Source organism: Podarcis tiliguerta, assembly GCF_965153285.1.
Source record: "Podarcis tiliguerta genome assembly, chromosome: 7".
Taxonomy (NCBI): Eukaryota; Metazoa; Chordata; class Lepidosauria; order Squamata; family Lacertidae; genus Podarcis; species Podarcis tiliguerta.
In genome coordinates, this window is record NC_139540.1 from 44,905,051 (window position 1) to 44,924,844 (window position 19,794).

Genomic DNA, 19,794 nt, shown 5'->3' on the forward strand with positions numbered 1-19,794 from the left:
CTTTTTTTCTTTAGAAGTATTCTTTTCATGCACTGCAGGGGGTTGGACGAAATGACCCTCACAGTCCCTTCCAACTCTACAATTTTATTATTATGATTCTATATGTGTTTAAACTAGGATTGATGAATCATTCTTAATGTGGGCTGACATTTGTTTCATCATGTTTTTAAAAAGATAGCTGCAATAATTTACCATACCTGATCTTAAAACGTTCAGCTGAAAGAGTTCCCAGTCTCTAATATCAATTTTGTTCTTACATTTGATCTTTTATTAAAAATGAATACTGTTAATTTGAAGCAAACTCATTTGTGTGGATATATATTCTTGCAGACAGTGTCCTTAAGGAAAGAGTGCTCCCAACCTCTAATACTCAAAGAGAGTAAGAAACCTATTAACATGGATGCCAATTTTTAAATTTTATCTCCCTTGTAAATGTTGGAATGAAATGTTAGTTAAGATGAAAGTATGGCGACATCAGACATTGCTTTTGCAGACCATCAGAATAAAACTACTATTTTTTCTATTATGTACAATCACTTAATCCCATTTAAAATAGTGTGTCTGATCATGCATTTAAAGCCTGGGGGAAAATATTCTTCCACTTCAGTCTAATTGTGTCCACAAAAGTTTATAGTTAAAGTGTGTTTAGGGGAAAAAATAATCTGTGTTAAGTGATCTTGAGTGTACACTTTAGAGACAGCTGATGTGTGTTTGGTTTACTTCTTGGCAGGCTTCAGAAAGGGAGAGGAATACTATTTCTTTACACCCCCATAATAGTGAGGGAAGAAAATGGTATGTCAGCACAGTGAATTGATTTAGAAGAAAAGAGCAATTTAAATAATTTAAATGAAGTTTTCTAATGAAAATTGTTCATTTGTTTCCTAACATGACTACTAAACCATGTTAATTTACAACTAGATGGGGTATTACTTGAAATTTCATTCTACCAACCAGGTCTTGCATTTCTTTGTTGCACTTTGTCTTTAAAGTATTTCCATATAGGGTCTGCCTTACTACCAGCTTCTGACTGTTTATAATGTCAGCAGTGCAGCCCTATAAAACAAGGTGGGCAACTTTTCTTTTTCTTTTCAGGACTGCATTTTCTTGGGGAGTAATCTCTTGCAGGGGCAGAATGCCAGCAGTGGGTTGACCCAAAGCTGATGTTGGAGAATCAGAGAAAAATTGGGAGAATCAGAGCATTCTAGATCAGGGGTCTGCAACCTTTAAGACAAAAAGAGCCACTTGGACCCGTTTCCGAAGGAAAAAAAAAACTGGGAGCCGCAAAACCATTGCGACATTTAAAACAAATATATCTCCGGAGCCACGATCTGACAGCGGGCGGGAAGGTGACGTCGGGACGGTGCGTGACTAACGCACGCACTGCCCCCATGCGACGTCACAGCCAATACAGCGCGCGCCACAGTGGGGAGTGTCGGGGCACACAATGCACCTCCTCCCCTCGCTGGTATCCGCCCCGGAGCCACAGCAAAGGTGTAAAAGAGCCACATGCGGCTCCGGAGCCGCGGGTTGCAGACCCCTGTTCTAGATTAATTCATTAACACCACCTTGTTTCAGATTTCATCATAGCTACCTCAGATTCCCAATTCTATGCAGGTTTACTCAAAAGTAGTGCTCAAATAGGTATACAAAGAATTTTGTTTTTGTTGTTACATCAGACCAACACAGCCACTGTTCTTGAAAGAAAGTGAAAACAATTATTTTCTGATTAATTCTCTCTGCACACTCAAAACACATGTGGCAGAAACTACTAGTTTGTTGCTGCACAGCTGGTGCTATACAACTGTAGAAAAAGTTAATCATGTCAATTTTTGAAACAAAATATTGTGCTTCTATTATTTAAGACACTGTTTTTTCCTAGCTTTTTGAAGTTCGCTTTCCTTCTATGTAGTGTCATAACAAACAACAGTTAAGGAATTACAATGGGTTAGAGAAGTGGGATAGTTTCAGGAAGTATCTAGGAATGCATAAAGTGAGGCTTTGGTACCCAAGCTGTAGATTGTCCATTTATGCTGTAGTTTTATACTGAGAAATATGTCTCATTGACTCAGTGCGGCTTTCTCCCAGATAAGTTGGCATAGTATTGCAACTACATCATAAATATGGGAATATAGGAACCCATGCATTAGACATTTTTTTCTTGTCTTCTTTCTAATGTTGCAATCTTGTGCTTCGTTCTGTTCCATCCTCATAAAAAAGATAGGAAACAAAAACAAAATGCTTATGGCTGATAGCAAACAAGATCTGTTAGTTACTCAGCAGACTAGAGTTGTTTATATTTGTAAAGTGAAGATGTGAAGCCTATGTTTGGTAGGGAGAGTATAAATTGTCTTATTTGAGAAAAGATCAATTTTGTTCTTCACTTACATAGAAATATCACATTTATCTCATTGTACTGTATCTGGTAAAGGCACTGATGCAGTTTAGAGATCAATTAGTAGCAAGTTTATATATGGATTATTATTAACCCAAGAGAAAATACTTAGTTTTAAAAATCCAATTTAAATGTTAAAAAACCCAAAGCTTTAAAAGATGGATTTTTATTCACCCTGCATGTAGCCGATTGTCAGTATTATTTATTTTACTGCTAATTAACTCTCCCTCCCCCCCAAGCCCGCTAGGACCTTCTCTGGGTCTGGCTTCCCTAACTCCCTGATGTCCTTCCACTCCTCCTTGTTTGACCACCCTTTCCATGGGCCTCAAGACATGCATGTTCATGTGTACATCTGGGGAAGAGCCAACTATGCATTTTTACTCAGAAGAACCCCATTGTGTTCCTTAGAGCTTGCTCCTTAGTAAGCGTTTTTAGAGAAGCCTGTTTTGTGGTACAAATGACCCACCCAAGCAGTTCCATACATTGTGGGAAAGGGAGAAGTACCGTAAATAAATCCTCTTGCCTTCCTCTTCATCACTCAGGTTCAGGACTTGATGAGCAGTTCTCAATTTCAGTAGTGATACATAATGCCAATTGTGTAGTAGTGCTAGACTCCTGAGGTTCAGGATTAGGTGAGGGGGAAATTACTCCACTGAGCTCCAGCAGTCTTATAAATTATGGGGAGAATTTACCTGCTGTTCTCTCCCCTCTTGCCCACTGCTGTTTCCAGACCTTTAGCTTATTAGCTAAAAGAACCATTCACATTAAGAGGCAGTATGTTTCTGCATACCAAAACAGGAGAAGGCCATGCATTTAAGAACAAGAGCAGAACAAAGGCCCATCTAACCCAGCATCCTGTTCTCCTAGTTGCTGACCAGATGTCTACATTAAGAATACTAAAAAAGGCTATTGCTTTGCCTTTCTTGTCTGTTGTGTAAGCTTTCTGGAGGCATTTAGCTTTCCACTACTGAAAACAAAATGGTGTACTTGATTAACTTTTGGATTGATCTAACAGGGCTTTCCTTGTGTTATTATCACATTCCCATTTGTTCTCAGATATCTGGCTCCTTCCAATATCTGAGCTGTATATTTGCATAGTTTAGTCATGTCTTGATTTAATAGACAAAATATCTGGGACAAAGGACACTAAAACGATTAGACTTTCAAAACCAAATTTCACAAGCTGAGAAATAAAATAATTAATGAAAATTAGGCTTATGGGCAATCAAAATTATCAAGGAACTGGAGCAACTCCTCTGTGAGGAAAGAACACATTTTGGGCCTTAGTTTAAAGCAGGGGTGGGAAGTCTTTTTGGCTTCTTGGGCCAGATTCTTTATCAGGATCAGCCTTACGGATGAGTTCACCCATCTGTCAGTTGCTTGATATCACAGTGATGGCGAGTGATTTGGCACTTGAAAGTCCTGAAGTTGGGACTTCAAAGTGCATTGCAGGTAGCAAAGCGCTGCTAAAACAAAGGTGTTTTCATCCATTTACACAGTGGCGTAGCGTGGGTTGTCAGCACCCGGGGCAAGGCAAGTAATTTGCGCCCCCTAACCCGTGGATTTGCGCCTCCTAACCCTAACCCCCAGATGTTGCGCCCAGTGCGGCTGGCCCCCCCAGCACCCCCCACGCTACGCCACTGCATTTACATTTAGTCCTGCCAAGCTGGTAGGATTCAACTGCTGCTCATCAGTTGATGTATGGGGGTTAAATCCTGCTACATTATTGAGTGTTCTAGTTCCCTGCAGGATTGAACCCCACCTCTCTGCCAGAGAGTGACATCAGTTGGTTGACAGGGATGTGCCTTTTTGGGGAAATGGCTCTGTGAGCCAAAGTGGACCCACTGAGGGGGCCAAGATTTGCTGCCATCCATGGTTTAAAGAAGAGGCAAGTGAGAGGGCACATTATAAAGATTTGTGAAATTATGCATGGTGCAGAGAAATTGGATAGGGAAAAGTCTTTCTTTCCCTCTCATAACACTACAACTCACTGAATCCAATGAAGCTGAATGTTGGAAGATTCAGGGCAGATAAAACAATTTGCTCTTACAAGAGGTAGTGACAGCTACCAATCTGAAAGCCTTTAAAACAGTTGCTCCTAATTGGCTGGGGCAACCCAGCTCTTGCCCTACAAGTGCTTTTTCTCTCCTGGATTCAGAGTCAAACTCCTCTGCCCCATTTGTGACCAACTTTTTACTTTTTTATATATCTCATTTTGTAGACAATAATGTGATGAATTATTTACACTTCATGTATTCTTTAAACATTTTAAAGCCTGAGAAGTTGTATACAGTATAGCTAATACATACAAATTGTGTTCTAAAGAAAACATCACTTTTGTTCTTCAGGATGGATTAGATGCATTGGTGTACGATTTGGACTTTCCTGCCTTAAGAAAAAATAAAAACATAGACACCTTTTTAAACAAATGTAAGTATCTGTCTTTGTATATATATGTTTACAGGATTTCTGGTGTTGATAATGTTCCAATATACAGCTTTTTTATTTTAAAAAAAGGAATTTTATGTGGTTAGCAGTTTGCATGGAAATATCTTTTTCTCAACCATATATGCATTATCACAGTTGTTACTGCCATTAACATGGGCTAAAAATTAAAGCTGGGGAAAGAGAGGCAGATGTGGCAATTCATGCTGTGCATGTAATGAATAGGTCTGGGCAATGTATCAATTCATTGCCTGATAATGGTTTAAAGTTAAAATTGCAAGAGCAATTTCAGACTTTTGGAAGAGACAATGTATTGTGAATCCCCACTCACTCCCAGCTGCAGCCAGCGTTGTGCTCTTCAATCCAGAGAGCCCAGCCAGGCTGCCTGATGCTCAACCACTCCCTTCCTCCCTTCCTCCACAGCCCAGCTGCCAGCTTGCCACGAGAGTGGGGCTTGCCAGCCTGCACCTTAATTTGTTTCTCTGGCTGGGTGAGTGCCAGCAGGCTGTTTCCTCCCTCCCTTCCTTCTTGTGATGATCACTGAGCAGAATGGAGCCACCTCCCGTGACTTGTGTAGCACTCCAGAGGGTGGCTCCCAGTAGCTGTGGTTTCAGGGTGAGCCGTGGCTCGTGCCTGCGGGGAAGCTAGTGGCTTATCTGTGGCAGTTCCAAGGCTTTGGAAGGCCCTCTCTGTGGAAATCCACCTGGCTTCTTCTGTGTTGCCTATTTCTATAGAAATAGAAAATGATTTTAAACAAACTAACTTTAAATATGTTGTTATTTTTATTGCTGTTTTTCATAACTAAGTTTTTGTTCTGTGGCTATTCGTATTGTAGCAACATTGCATGTTTATTGTATGTTTATTTAGGATGTACTGCTGGATTGAATTGGCCATGTGTTGGATGTGTTGGGTTCTCAGTATAGAGGCATTGTGGAAAAATAAAATCCAGTGCACATATGCTCAGTGTGGGGATTTGTAGGACTTGAAAAATTGCATAGGGCTTTGATTTGAAATATTTCTAAAATTATTGCACTACAGAAATGCTGATATGCCTACTATCTGAATGGCTTAGAGTTTTTTTATATTAAACAGTCTATAAATTAATAAAAGAGAGATAAATAAAAACACTTTCCCACAATGCTTCTTAATGGAAATGATGACTTATTATGGCAATAAACCAGAGGACTCTTTCATATTTTCACATTTGCTTATCGTCCTAGTAAGCAACTTGGTAGTCTAATTGCTTAACTTTTTAAACATTATAATTTTGGATTTCCTCTTCATATATGCCAAAATATTTATCATTTTATGGTCTAGCCACTATCCCCACCCCCCATTTAAATGTCCTATCTGGGAGAATGATAGCATACAGTCAATTTAATGGATGATTGTAAAGATGATGTTTTTGCTGCATTAAGTTGTCTAAGTGTTACCTTATGTGTTTGAATAGTAAGAGATCAGAGGTTTCATACTTGCTAAGTTCATTCCTTTGGAACATAGGAAGTTGCCTTATACTGTACTGTGTTGGACCATTGGTCCATCTACCTCAGTATTTTCTACACTGATAGGCAACAGTTCTCCAGGGTTTCAGACAAGGTACATTCTGAGCCCCACCTGTACATGATTGTGATTGTACCTGGAACTTTTCCCATGCAAAGCAGGTGCTCTGCCACTGATCTACGACCCTTTTAGCTTCCCAGCACTAAAAATTTACAATCTGTGGCTTGGGGAGGCACACTCTATATGTATATCTTAATAAGGATTGTAATTGGTCAGTATTTTAGTATGTAAATATTGTTCCTTTGAACCTTTCATTAGAAAAGTCTGTTTCAGTTGCTGTGTTCTGCAAGCACAGAACTGAAATACTTTTTATATAATCTCATGCCAGTGTTGACCCATGTAGATTAAAATAGCATGTTACCAAATTTGGAGTTAGACTATTTGACCACTGGGAATTTAAATTATTGCAGTTTATTGGATGATGATTTTTAAAAATGCAGACTTCCTGCTTATATTTTCATGGTAAAGTTGTTTTTTAACATGAAAAAATAATAAAAAGGCCAAACACTGGAATCTTATTTTAGTATCTAATTCGTAACCTAAATAGCTGAGATGTTGTGATGAATGCAGATTTGTCTAGTCTAATTACTAGTTTCATATATTTGCGTATAAGTTGAATTAAAATTGAACTTCTCTCCTGACCTGTTCCTACAGTGAGTTGTTTTATTGTGCGTTTGGCATTTATATGTTGTCATAGGAATGAAAGTAACTTCGAAAGGAGATACTTGCAGTAAAGGAAAAAGATCTTAAAAAGAGCAAACTCTTGTCTTTAAACAATTTGTGTATTTAACAGGCAACAGATGTTGCAAGAAATTACCAGCAAATGAAATATGAATATAATGAGATGTTTACCCAGTACATTTTTCTTATATAAAGGTTTATTTTTAAGATTGTGTCTCATGGTGTAGTTTTTTTTAATTTATATTTTCATCACAGATAAAGACACAATAAATAAAATCAGAGATCTGCGTATGAAGGCTGAAGATTATGAAGTGGTGAAAGTGATTGGCAGAGGTGCATTTGGTGAAGTTCAGTTGGTAGGTTTACTTTTTGTGTATGAGTAAGGCTAGCATTTATAAAAGAGGAAGTTGCAATTGTAACAAAAAAACAACGCTTACATGTGCACAATATATTTGTGGTGATTCCCCACCTGCCCCCATGACACTTCATGCGTTTTTTAGAAGAGTTACTTGTAAGCAGTCGCAAAGCTGTTTTGATGAACAAGCTTAACAGGACCAAAACAGTAAAGAGTGGCCCTGATTTTAAAGACACCTATTAATCACTAATTGCTTTTGCGGGTGCAATGGTGCCTGCTAGTGCTGGGTTAGTGACACTACTGTGTTGTCTTCAACCAGGTGCACCAGACCAAGCACATTACAGTACCTTTCAATCATAAAATCATTCAGCATTTCCCATGCCATGACCTTGCTGCTTTTTCCAGGGTCACAGTGCTAAGGTTTTTCAGGTTTACAAATGCATTGACTATGCCCTGGAGAGCTTGAGAAGATCAGGGATGCTGTCTGTCTTTATGTGAAATGCAGAAGGACCTGTCATGCAATAATTGGGTATTGCATATTGATTGATGCAAGGCATGTGTATCATATTCATGTAGAATAGGCTTTGCCTTAAATTTTAATTTACGGTAACATTTTCTTCATCTTAAAATTTGTTTTTAAAGGTAAGACACAAGTCATCACGAAAGGTTTATGCCATGAAGCTTTTGAGCAAGTTTGAAATGATAAAAAGATCAGATTCTGCATTCTTTTGGGAAGAAAGAGATATCATGGCATTTGCGAATAGCCCTTGGGTTGTGCAGGTATATTGACTAATTTTTGATGTGTTTATACCATTAGTTTTGCTGAGTGAGGAAAAGTTCATTTTTCAATAAAAGTGCTATTTTACAGATTTTCGCAACTTTAAGTCTTAAGTATGTTTGCATTTGCTGTTCCAAGTTTTGCAGTGCATATAAATGTGATGATTACTAAAAATAGAAAACCTGGGTGAATAATTTTTAAGTATCTTGGGCAGAATCCAAAGATGCAGGAGTGGACTTGTGCTCATAATGCTTTGTTCTCATCTCCTTGCCCTGCAGCTTCCTGTGTGTCCCCAAAATCTGCTCCAGAGACTTCCCAATTCTTTACAGCAGATTTTGAGGGTGTGTGGAGGATTGCAGAGGAGAGGTAGTGAAGTCTGTTCCACTTGCCTGTGGACAGGGAAGATACAAACCCTTTTCTATCAATTCAATAGTAATGTATTTACTCACCTAGCATCTTTGTTTACCATTGGAAGTCTATCCCTACTCAGATCAAGGAAATGCAAATCTGGAGTGGTGGGAGTGAACCTGTTGGATTGGGCTTCAGTTTTGAGGTGGGGACTGAAGCCCAATTAAACAGTTTTACTAGCTCTACACAGATCTGCAGTTCAGGTAGGGACAATGTTGTTTCACACAGTAGGCTTCCAACTTTATTAGGAACTATGTGCACAAGTAGTCAATAAGAGGCTGTGCACACAATTCCTGTGTCTGAATCTGGAGGGACACTTGCCCCAGTTAGAATATGCATTACTTTGTCTTTGATATCACTTGTTCAGATGGATTGAACATACCTGCCTCTGAACCATTAGCTAGTAGTGTTGAGCTGGCAGCAGCAAATATTTGATTGAATGTACATAGGCAAGTACAGCAGTGTCCTGGTTAGCCCACTCTTGCACATTGTGAATATTTTATTTGTGGCTGATTTTTTCACTTGTCTTGCTGAAGCTCATATTTGTCTAAACACTATGTGTCATTGGTTTAGCAAGTTTTGTTGCTTTGGACATCTGAGCATTTTAAACTCAAACAATTGTGTGTATAATTGATGCAATGAAATAATTGAAGTCACTATTAACTTGAATGCAAGAACGTAATGACTAATGACTAGTTTTCCCCAATATAACAATTAAGTAATCTTTATAAAGAAGATTTCCTTATCTATAGTTTTTTCTTGAATGCTAATCATGCCTTTATGTTTTGAACACTGTTACTAAAAAGAGCAACATTTGACTATGTATGGCCTGGTTCTGTAGACCATTGCTTGGCTTACTGAACCAAGAAATGTAGTTTGAAATCCAATTTGAAAATGGGTTAATATCCTGTCCTGTTTATACTGAGGTTGGTAACCATCATTTCCTTGTTCAGATGAAACAAGGACGCTATGGTTAAGTAAATCCTCCCTGGTTTAATTGCAGCTTGCTGCAAGTGTATTTTCAGATAAATAAGGCATTGTACTGGTAAACTGGTTCTTCCTTTTGGTTGATACACATACTGAACAGCAATGAATTGCTAATACTTTAAATGTTAACAAATAATTCTAATTGAGTGAGAGGAAGGCAATAATGATGAACTGAACACACAGTAATCTTAGTTTTATTTCCTTTTACAGTTATTTTATGCATTCCAAGATGACCGCTACCTTTACATGGTGATGGAATACATGCCTGGTGGGGACCTAGTGAATTTAATGAGCAACTATGATGTTCCTGAGAAATGGGCAAGATTTTATACTGCAGAAGTTGTTCTTGCATTAGATGCAATTCACTCAATGGGCTTTATTCACAGGTGTATATGCTATTTTTCTTAATATCTGAATACCTCAGTATTCTATCTGGAGTGCATTACAGTATAATCAGTTGCATGTTTAAAATATTTTTTGAATATTTATTCTAAATAGCCAGAATTTGGCCACTTCCTTACATGTTTGGGCTGGTGAATCACAGCCATTTTGGGCAGAAACCATGAAAGGAAGGAGGAACGAAGGCAGGGAGAGAAATTGAACAAATCAAGAAGCAGGGATGATTGGACAGGCAGAAGCTTTTTCCTTTGTTTGTCTTTTTCTGGTTGGCTGCAGAAGTTTGTGGTGGAAACCAGGGAGGGAGAGATTTATGCCAGTATAGATGAGAAATTCCAAATTCTGCCAAATCCAAACTCTCCCCCCCCCCCCAGTGGATCTTGGATTTGGATTACACAAGTAGGCTTCTGATTATGTTGCCACTACTGTAAATAAGGCGAGGCTCTACCATATGCTGGGAGGGAGGGAGAGAGAGAGAGAAGTGGGGAAATTAAAATGTGTAGTTCTGCGATGTGCTTTGTGTTAAGAGATACAGAGGCAGCTTCATCACATTGAACGAAAGTCAAGTTTAAGAAATACTAAGGTGGCACTGGAAATTTAGCCTCTTCCTAAAGAAAATTTCTGTCCTCTGTCTCATTTTTAATGGTGATATGCTAATAGTAAATTATGCTGCCAGTGGACTTTTAAAGGGGTCAGGCAGCTGGTGATTGGAAAGACCTCTGCCTGAGACCCAGGAGAGCCACTCCCAGTTGTGTAAAGCAGTTTCATTTGTTCATGTGTTTAAATCACAGTTAGAGGAGGAATTTGCTCAAGGAAGAGGATAAACTATGACAACAGTAATGGCCAAAGGTTGGCTCTAAGTTTGTTAGGTGTTAGTTGTTAACCATCTTATGTGGCAAGACGGGTATGTGGCATAGATGGTTTTTTAAAACATAAATAAAACCTAATTGATTTGCTTTCTTTTCAGAGATGTAAAGCCTGATAATATGCTGCTAGATAAATCTGGTCATTTAAAACTAGCAGATTTTGGTACCTGTATGAAGATGAATAAGGTTGGTATGCTTTTTTTTTAAAAAAAAATCTGAATTAACTTCCATGCTTTGGGAAGTAATATTTTTATGGAAGAATGTTACTTGAATATCGATTTTGCCTAAATTTTAGCTACTTGGAATACTGATGTGGGGTTTTTTTTTAGTTTATTGCTTGTTTAATTTTTTTTGGCATGTTTTAAAGTGTTGCTTTAATTGTTTTTACCAGTAATTGTAGTGTTTTATTATTTTTGTAAACTAAATAAATTTTATGAAATAAAATTCTTAAGATTTAAATGAAGTTTAGCTTACACCTTTGACACATTTCCCCAAGGAAATCTAGGAAAATGTTTTGCTTCAAGATACTTTTCAGATCCTAGGTGAATTCTGCAGAGTGCCTGTTTTAAATAGCCCCTCTCTTTTCTTTATAGGAAGGCATGGTACGATGTGATACAGCTGTTGGAACACCAGACTATATATCCCCAGAAGTATTAAAATCTCAAGGTGGTGATGGTTACTATGGACGAGAATGTGACTGGTGGTCAGTTGGTGTCTTTTTGTATGAAATGCTTGTGGGTGAGCATCAAAATAATCAATGTTCTGCAAATGGCATTAACTGCATTTACTGTTGAATAGAAATGCCTTATATTTTAACTATTGCTTAAGGTTTACATGGAAGCAAGCCCCATGGAGTTCAGTGGCTGCCTTTTACAAAGGTTATAAGATTGTAGTCTTCTATACTTCAATGCTACATCCTTCCAGATCTTATGCTGTTGCTAAACATCAAGTCAGGGAGCAGAAAGACTTCAGCTATTCAGGGTTTGATCTCAGATGATCAGGCTGACCCTTGTGTTCAGTAGAGACCTAGCTAGACAATGGGAAAGCTTAATCTTATCCAACTCTTACTGAGGGATTGCATGTTGCCTTTCGATGTAGAGTTTAGGATTTCAGCCTCCTTTATTTAAGGCTCCCACCTGGTGCTCTCTTTATTGTCTCTGGATGTCACTTTCTTTATTTTATGAATTGACAATATTATACCATTAATTGTTACACCTGTCAAAACAGTTGCATATGTAAAAACTATCTTATCTATAACAAAAAACGTTTTAAAACAACACATACATAAAAACTATTCAAATCCAAGACACACACCAATGGAAAGGATAGATGCTGCTACACTAAATGTCTGATTTTGATGATGTTGATGGTTATGATGATGATAAAAATAATAATAGTAATAATAATTTATGTCTACCCCACCCATCTGCCATTCAGAACACTGCTGATTGGTTTTGTATGTAGAACACATTGTAGAGGTTTTTGGCACATAGATGACAATGGTCAGGCTATCCGAATCCAAAAATGGCCATAGTTGTCTTACCAGCTAAAACTAGTACAAGGCACTCCTAGCCACTAAACTTAGAATCATGTGATGTGAAAATGCTTCTACCACATACTTGTCAGAACATGAGCTTCTTAGATCTTTGGTACAACTGGAGTATTGCTTTCTAATTTGATTTTTATATTAAGTGACAAGGTGAATCCTGACTACTTAAAATCATGGCATGAGAAGTAGCAATCTTTTGCTTTCTACATCCAGTATTTAGCCTAGTTCTGACACAATGTTTCCTTGGAATTTTATTGTCTTCAGCTATTGTGTGACAGTTTTTCACTTTCGTTCTTTTTAATTTTAGGGGATACACCTTTTTATGCAGATTCTTTGGTTGGAACATACAGTAAAATTATGAACCATAAGAATTCTCTTAGCTTTCCTGACGATAATGATATTTCAAAAGATGCAAAACATCTTATTTGTGGCTTCTTAACTGACAGGTAAGATTTTACATCAAAATGAAAGTTTTTGGTTTAGAGGTTTTTCTGTAGTAAACTTCATCACCTGGTGATAAACCAGTGTTTATCAATTTTACATACATTTAAATAAACTCTTTAATCCTATTAGGTCTTGTCCTGATAATAAAATATAGTGTTGCTGCTGTAAAACCACTCTGTATACGAGAGCTTTTAAGTCAGTCTGACAATTCAAAAGCTTGAAATCAGTTTCCTAGTATTTTTATTTATTGAATAATAATCTTATGTTAAAGGGACCCGGGTGGTGCTGTGGGTTAAACCACAGAGCCTAGGACTTGCCAATCAGAAGGTCGGCGGTTCGAATCCCCGTGATGGGGTGAGCTCCCGTTGCTCGGTCCCTGCTCCTGCCAACCTAGCAGTTCGAAAGCACGTCAAAGTGCAAGTAGATAAATAGGTACCGCTCCAGCGGGAAGGTAAATGGCGTTTCCGTGCGCTGCTCTGGTTTGCCAGAAGCGGCTTAGTCATGCTGGCCACATGACCCGGAAGCTGTACGCCAGCTCCCTCGGCCAATAAAGCGAGATGAGCGCCGGAACCCCAGAGTCGGTCACGACTGGACTTAATGATCAGGGGTCCCTTTACCTTTACCTAATCTTATGTTAATAATTGGTTTAAAAATGTCTTTCTAAATGTTTAAGTACTTTAAGTTTATATACATTTTAAGCAGTGGCATTAATAGTATATGCAATCATACCCTGCAAAATATTTAAAGAAATTAGAATTAAACTGGCTTCAAGTTTGACTATCTTAACATTTGTACGAATTTTGAAATCTTTTACCTCATTCCTGTGTGTTCTTTTCTTGATGCAAGCAATCATTTCTTGGACAGTCAATATCCAAACAGTTATTAGCTGTACAGTGTGTTTCTTTTTCACTTTAGTGTGCATGAGTATACCTGTTTATTATTCTTAGGTTTCATAATTTAATGGAATTAAAAAAAATACCTTGCAATTTAAAATATTGGTAGGATTATAAATGCGGTTTCTTGAATACCCTAAACAGACTATAGATACACTTCTTCTTCAAAATAACATGTGTGAGATTGTGCTGCTGATATTTTCATAGACTTGGATCCAAAAGTATCCTTTCTGCAAGCAGAAAAACTCTTCTGCTCATAGAAGGGGTTTTTATGACTTACCAAAGAGCAGATGAGAAACTAACCTATAATGCGAACAATGTTCTTGAGTTTGTAAAAGCTCTTATAAAATCGTATGCGCAAGATTATTCAGTATTTTTTGCTCAGGAAAAAATACTTCAAACTGTTTATAGTGTTAATCCCTAATGTGGAATAATTTTGTGCATTAATGATTGGAGTGCACACTTGCAGTTCTCCAGAAATGCAAAGCAAGACCTATGTTTTGGACTTGCATTGCAACAGGGACTTGCGTGTGAATGGGCATGAATGTGCCTGATCATTTTGTGTACTTTGACATAACTCTAGATACATTGTTGTGCGAAAACTTTCCCTAGCACTTATACAGCAGCTTACAGAAACAGTGACAATTCAGTTCATAGCTTGTAGCAGTCCAGGAACATATATCAAAAGGGGGGGGGATGCTGCAGTGTGTTTTGTTGAGGAAAAACCCCACTTTGGGTGGGGGTAAAGTGGATGGGAGGAGTAGTTAATATTTTTTATACACATTATTTCAATCTACCCCATAGTTTCAAGACAATGTTATGAGGTAGCATGAGTTTGAACCACAGGAGGTGTGAAACTGCTCCCTCACCTCAGATTCGGAGTGGATAAGCAGTTGGTGATTTTCTTCTGAGCTCTTCTCAGCTCCTAATCACCCCTTTCTAATTTTCCATTTAAAAAGTGACTTATTGGGCTACTGTTGCATATGTTTGCATGCTTTATGTATTTTGATCTTCAGAGCTTGCATATTTACTTGTTTCAAAATATCCCTTCAACAGGGAAGTCAGATTAGGCCGAAATGGTGTGGAAGAAATCAAGCGACACCCTTTCTTCAAAAATGACCAGTGGTCTTGGGAAAACCTTAGAGACAGTAAGTATCTCTTTTGACCATGCATGAAGCTATCTGCATTGAGGCCCACATCACATCTTTTAAAAATCAGTAGTATAAATTGGTTTGGTGTCCAGACTTGTATATACACAAAGTTGCTTATGTATATATAGATCGGGAGCCTACTCCAGGCATAGAATTCACCACTTAGAATACTGCAGAAATTAAATAGCAATCAATTTTTAGTATTTGTGAAAATATATTGCTCAAGAGATCCCTATTTTATTGCTAATGTGAGGTCTCTTGAGTGACCAATGGGTGTGAGGTTTTTAAATTGGCAGCTGTCTGGGGACCTCAGGAGCAATCTGTTCTGTTTAGTAATTGCAACTATATTTAAGTTTTGAAGCTTTGATTTTTTAATAATAATATTTTTTTATTGCATGTGCTGCTCAATGTAGAATAAAGAGTTAAATCTTGCCATGTCTCCTTGTGATTCTTTCATTCCTCTTCCAATTGTAACATTTTAAATATATTAGTTTCAATAAACATTTTAGTAATCCTTTTTTTGTTTATATTGATAGCTGTAGCACCTGTTGTGCCTGATTTAAGTAGTGATATTGATACTAGTAACTTTGACGATTTGGAGGAAGATAAAGGAGAAGAAGAAACATTTCCTATACCAAAAGCATTTGTTGGCAACCAGCTGCCTTTTGTAGGATTTACTTACTACAGTAACCATCAGTAAGTATACATGTGCTACTGAAAATGCAGGCATGTGAGCTTAAGTTGGGAGAACAAATCCTATAAGATTTGAGAGCAATGTCACAAAAGCAACTTAATTCTGGGTTTAAATGACACTTTAAAAAATCTGTCTTGCCATATCATCCTAAAATGTGTAACACTTTTTATAGCAGTTTTGAACTTAAGGTACAGGCAGCAATTTTGCACATCTAATTTTGGTTCCTCTTGATGTGACATCATACTATGTCCCTGATTTTTGTGTTTTTCTCAAGCAATGTCAGAAGGCCGGGATTTTAAGTAATCATTACTTCCAGTGCATGCTTACCTGGGATAAAGTCTCATTGAACTCAGTGCGGTTTATTTCTGAGTAGCCGTTCATAGAATTCCACTGTTAAGGGTCAAATTATTCTATGTAGTCTGCTCATTAATATGCCCTTGGATTTGTTTGCTTACTAGCTATGGAGAACAGCAACATTGTCTAGTGAGCAAACAAGGAGACATCATGCAAGAGGTTGATCCACTTAATTATTCGCTAATATAATTTGCAAAGAGTTCATGGATTCTTACTAGGATTGCGAAAAACGTCAGATTTCTAGAGAAATTTTAACTCTTAAAGACCATTCAAAATATGATAGTAATACATCCTACAGGTTAGAAATACATAGTCAGATACGTATTTCACAATTACACAGCTAATTTCATGATTTTTGAGGAACTGTCCAGTGTTTGGAGCAGTAAAGCTTTTTACTACTGCAGACAGAGGTTGTCCAATCTTCCTTATAAGTTACGATTTTTCATCAGCTGCAAAACTGCAGAAAAAAATGTTGTAAAGCAAAACAGTATGTCATATTTGAAGGAAAGATGTCTAAATAGGGTGTTCATGTCGTGCCTTTTCAGAAGATGTGTGCTCTCACGTTCAAATTTTAGTTAACGGCAGAGACTCAAAAATGTGAAAATACACCTTTAAAATTGTATGCACCCAGCCTACTATATAATGTGGGCATTTAAGTTTCAGGTATATGGGTTGCAGAAATGTGCAAGCAAAGTGATCAGGGGGCTGGAGTACTTTCACTATGAGGAAAAGCTAAAATGTTGGGGCGGGTTAGATTTAGAAAGGGCAACTAAGGATAGAAATGAGAGAATTTCTAGTATGTAGAAAGTGGGGAGAAAAAAGTTGTTCTCTCATCATATTACTATAACTTATTGTGTGCTTACAGGTATTTATCTAGCTGTACAGCAAACTCTAATGACAACAGAGCAAGCACCAACGTAGATAAAAGTTTGGTATGTCTTTTTTTCTTCTTTTTTAATCCCCCCCTTTGTTAGGACCTCAAATAAGTGCTATTAGCTAATTAAATATTTTGTTGATGAATCCTTTGTATTGATAACTTGATTTGAATAAATGTAAATTACCAAGACATCCATATATATATATACAGGTCCCTCTTTCTGAACACAGTATATTCCCAGGAAATTGTTTGTTAGGCAATCATTTGCATAAAGAGCTGATGATTGCTATTAGTTCCTATGGGAACATTTTTCTGGCTCTCTTTCCATGCTTTCTGCCTGAGTCTGATGCAACCAATCAACAAAAGCAAGACAAAGGAAAAGCTGATTTGTCCAATCTCCTTTCTTCCCTCCCTTCTTCCCTCCATCCCTCCCACCCTCTCTCCATGCTTTCTGCCCAAAATGGCAACACCAATCAGCAAAGCACAAGTAGGGAAGTGGGTGAGCTCCAGCTCTTCCGATATGTGAATCAGCCCTTTGTGTAGTGAGAGTTGGGTATAATTCTTTGTATTTGGATAACTGAGATTTCATGTAACAAGCTGTCAGGGAACTGCCATCAGTACTGGAGAGGGAGCGCAAAAGCCAGAGGGATTCCAGAGAGCGTCCAGGGATCGGGAGAAGCAGTCCATCTTCTGGGGAAGAGAATCAGCGTAGCACCAGTGGAGAAGGGGGGCAGGTGGGGGAAGTGGCGAGGCGGTCCCATGACTCCTTGCTGGGGACCAGTGGGGAGAGTAGAGGTCCTCCGTTGCCCACGCCCTCCCTGCGCAGAAGGCTTTCACGCAGAGAGGGTAGGCGGAGACTAGGCGTCAAAGAGCTTCTTTGCTGGAAGAAGTTTAAGAAACGCCCACTCACGGATTCTGCCAGCGATTGAGTCAGCCACGGGTGAGTGGCTGTCCGGACCGAGGAGGTTCACTTTGGCAGCCCAGCCAGGTGTTTGCACCCAGCCAGGGAGATAGGCATCTGCTTACGAGCAACCCCTTAGAACCATTACACAAGCATTCCGATAGTGGGACCTGTCGGAAGATTTGTTTTCAAGATATTGAAGGCAGTGTAACGTAAAGATTAATAACCAATATTTGCACTCATGTAAGAATGAAAATGAGTCTACAGTTCTTTTTCTTTCTCATTATTGCAGCACAGCAGAGCTAAAATGTCACCAAAAATTAAATCAATTTTTAATTTACAATGTTTATATACTACTTGATTATAATAAGACCTCAAAGTGGTTTACAAATGTGTCTGAATTTCTGGTCCCATTTATAAGAATGTGCCCATGTTTATTAATCTGTTAAAGCAGTAATCTCCTAGCTGAAACTTGCTGTTCCAATTTTTAAAAATAAGATACTGAGAACCATTCAAAGCAAATTTAGATAGATGTTGTAAAAATCACTACAATTTAGATAGTCCCATAAGATCCTGTCAAGTATGACTTTTATTTTCATTCTGTATTTTATATTTAAAGCTGGAATCTCTGCAGAAAACTATCTATCAACTTGAAGAACAGCTACATAATGAAATGGAACTGAAAGATGAAATGGAACAAAAATTCAGGTGACTCAATTCATTCTTTGTTATCAGAACTTCAGAAACACATGTTTTATGAGTTTTATATTGGGGAATTATGATGGTATTAACGTTTTATATGTGTGGACCAAGAGGTTTGTGTGCCATCTCCAAAACTGAGTATCAGGGTCTTAGGAGCCGGTTAATGGCACCAATTCTGAAAGTGATATTTTTAAGAGTTGCTGGTAGCAACAAGGATGCTTTTGCTTGTTGGCATTACTAAGAGCAAGACTAAGCACTCTTAGGTGAATGTGCATCAGTTATCTTGGGAGTGAAGAATTTGAAAGGTAGGGATATAGTCACTTTGAATCTCCCATTTACCAGCTTTTTGGTTTAGTTTCCTTCCCTCTTAGAGCTCACCCTGGTTCTTCTCAGATTATGTTCTGGCTGCTATAAAATATTTCATATTCCTTAGTGGCAGCTTCAGATATTTGGAGCTAGTTTAAGATCTAAGGTGCTAGTTCTACACAGAAATAGTTAAGTAAAATTCTTAGGTTACTAGGATATCAGTGTTAGACATAATGCGTATTCAACATAGCACTAATTTGCTGGTTTCGTCAGCACAGGCATTTTTCCTTATGGATTGTTTCCCCCTCTGGAGCAGATTGGAGATGGCATGGAGCACTCACAGTGAAGGAGAGGGAGAAAAGTCCTGTTTTCCTAGTGCTATTTAGTTGAATACTTCCCACTCTCTATGACATTGGGCTATACCCATTAACAGGTTGGTGGTAGCCTATTCTGTACACCACTGTCAGCCTTTTGGTCACTTGGATGTAGATTACACAGCCATGATGATGTGGGTTATTACAGTGTAATTGAGTTAAATTGGATTGTTTGCAGAGCAGTTGTAGAGCAAAAACAAAAAAGTGTCACTAACGTAATTATATTTTTTTCTAGAACATCAAACATTAAATTAGACAAGATAATGAAGGAATTAGATGAAGAGGTAAGTGATTTTCTGTGTGTGGTTTTAGTGGAATTAGTTTCCCCCCATTTTTTAAAATGATGGTGTTAGAATTTTACTTGCATACATGTGATTTCTTTCTTCAATCATTTATTATTACAAATAAAACAAATCTCTCTCTGAAGGATTTCTTTCCTTTTGGGAGAATGAGGAAAGTAAAGACTTGCACCGTGGATTGCTTGTACAGAGAGACTTTTGCCAAGGTCTTGATTCATTTATTTTAATCTCTACTCTTGGAATGCTGTCTCTCTAGCCCAAGCATGGCCAAACTTGGCCCTCCAGATGTTTTGGGACTACAACTCCCATCATCTCCAGCTAACAGGACCAGTGGTCAGGGATGATGGGAACTGTAGTCCCAAAACATCTGGAGGACCAGGTT

At 38.1% G+C, this 19,794-nt stretch overlaps 1 protein-coding gene across 3 annotated transcripts in view; it reads left to right on the plus strand.

Moving 5' to 3' along the window:
• The window catches only part of ROCK1 (Rho associated coiled-coil containing protein kinase 1), a 58,072-nt gene that overhangs the window by 8,584 nt on the left and 29,694 nt on the right, over nt 1-19,794 (plus strand). For all 3 annotated transcript variants that reach the window (XM_083449942.1, XM_083449943.1, XM_083449944.1), the window contains exons 2-13: nt 4,741-4,822; nt 7,334-7,434; nt 8,076-8,213; nt 9,817-9,992; nt 10,970-11,054; nt 11,462-11,606; nt 12,725-12,863; nt 14,811-14,902; nt 15,442-15,601; nt 16,819-16,885; nt 18,351-18,439; nt 19,349-19,397. In XM_083449942.1, coding sequence (XP_083306068.1) covers nt 4,741-4,822; nt 7,334-7,434; nt 8,076-8,213; nt 9,817-9,992; nt 10,970-11,054; nt 11,462-11,606; nt 12,725-12,863; nt 14,811-14,902; nt 15,442-15,601; nt 16,819-16,885; nt 18,351-18,439; nt 19,349-19,397 — 1,323 coding nt within the window. The remainder of the gene's footprint in view (nt 1-4,740; nt 4,823-7,333; nt 7,435-8,075; nt 8,214-9,816; nt 9,993-10,969; nt 11,055-11,461; nt 11,607-12,724; nt 12,864-14,810; nt 14,903-15,441; nt 15,602-16,818; nt 16,886-18,350; nt 18,440-19,348; nt 19,398-19,794) is intronic.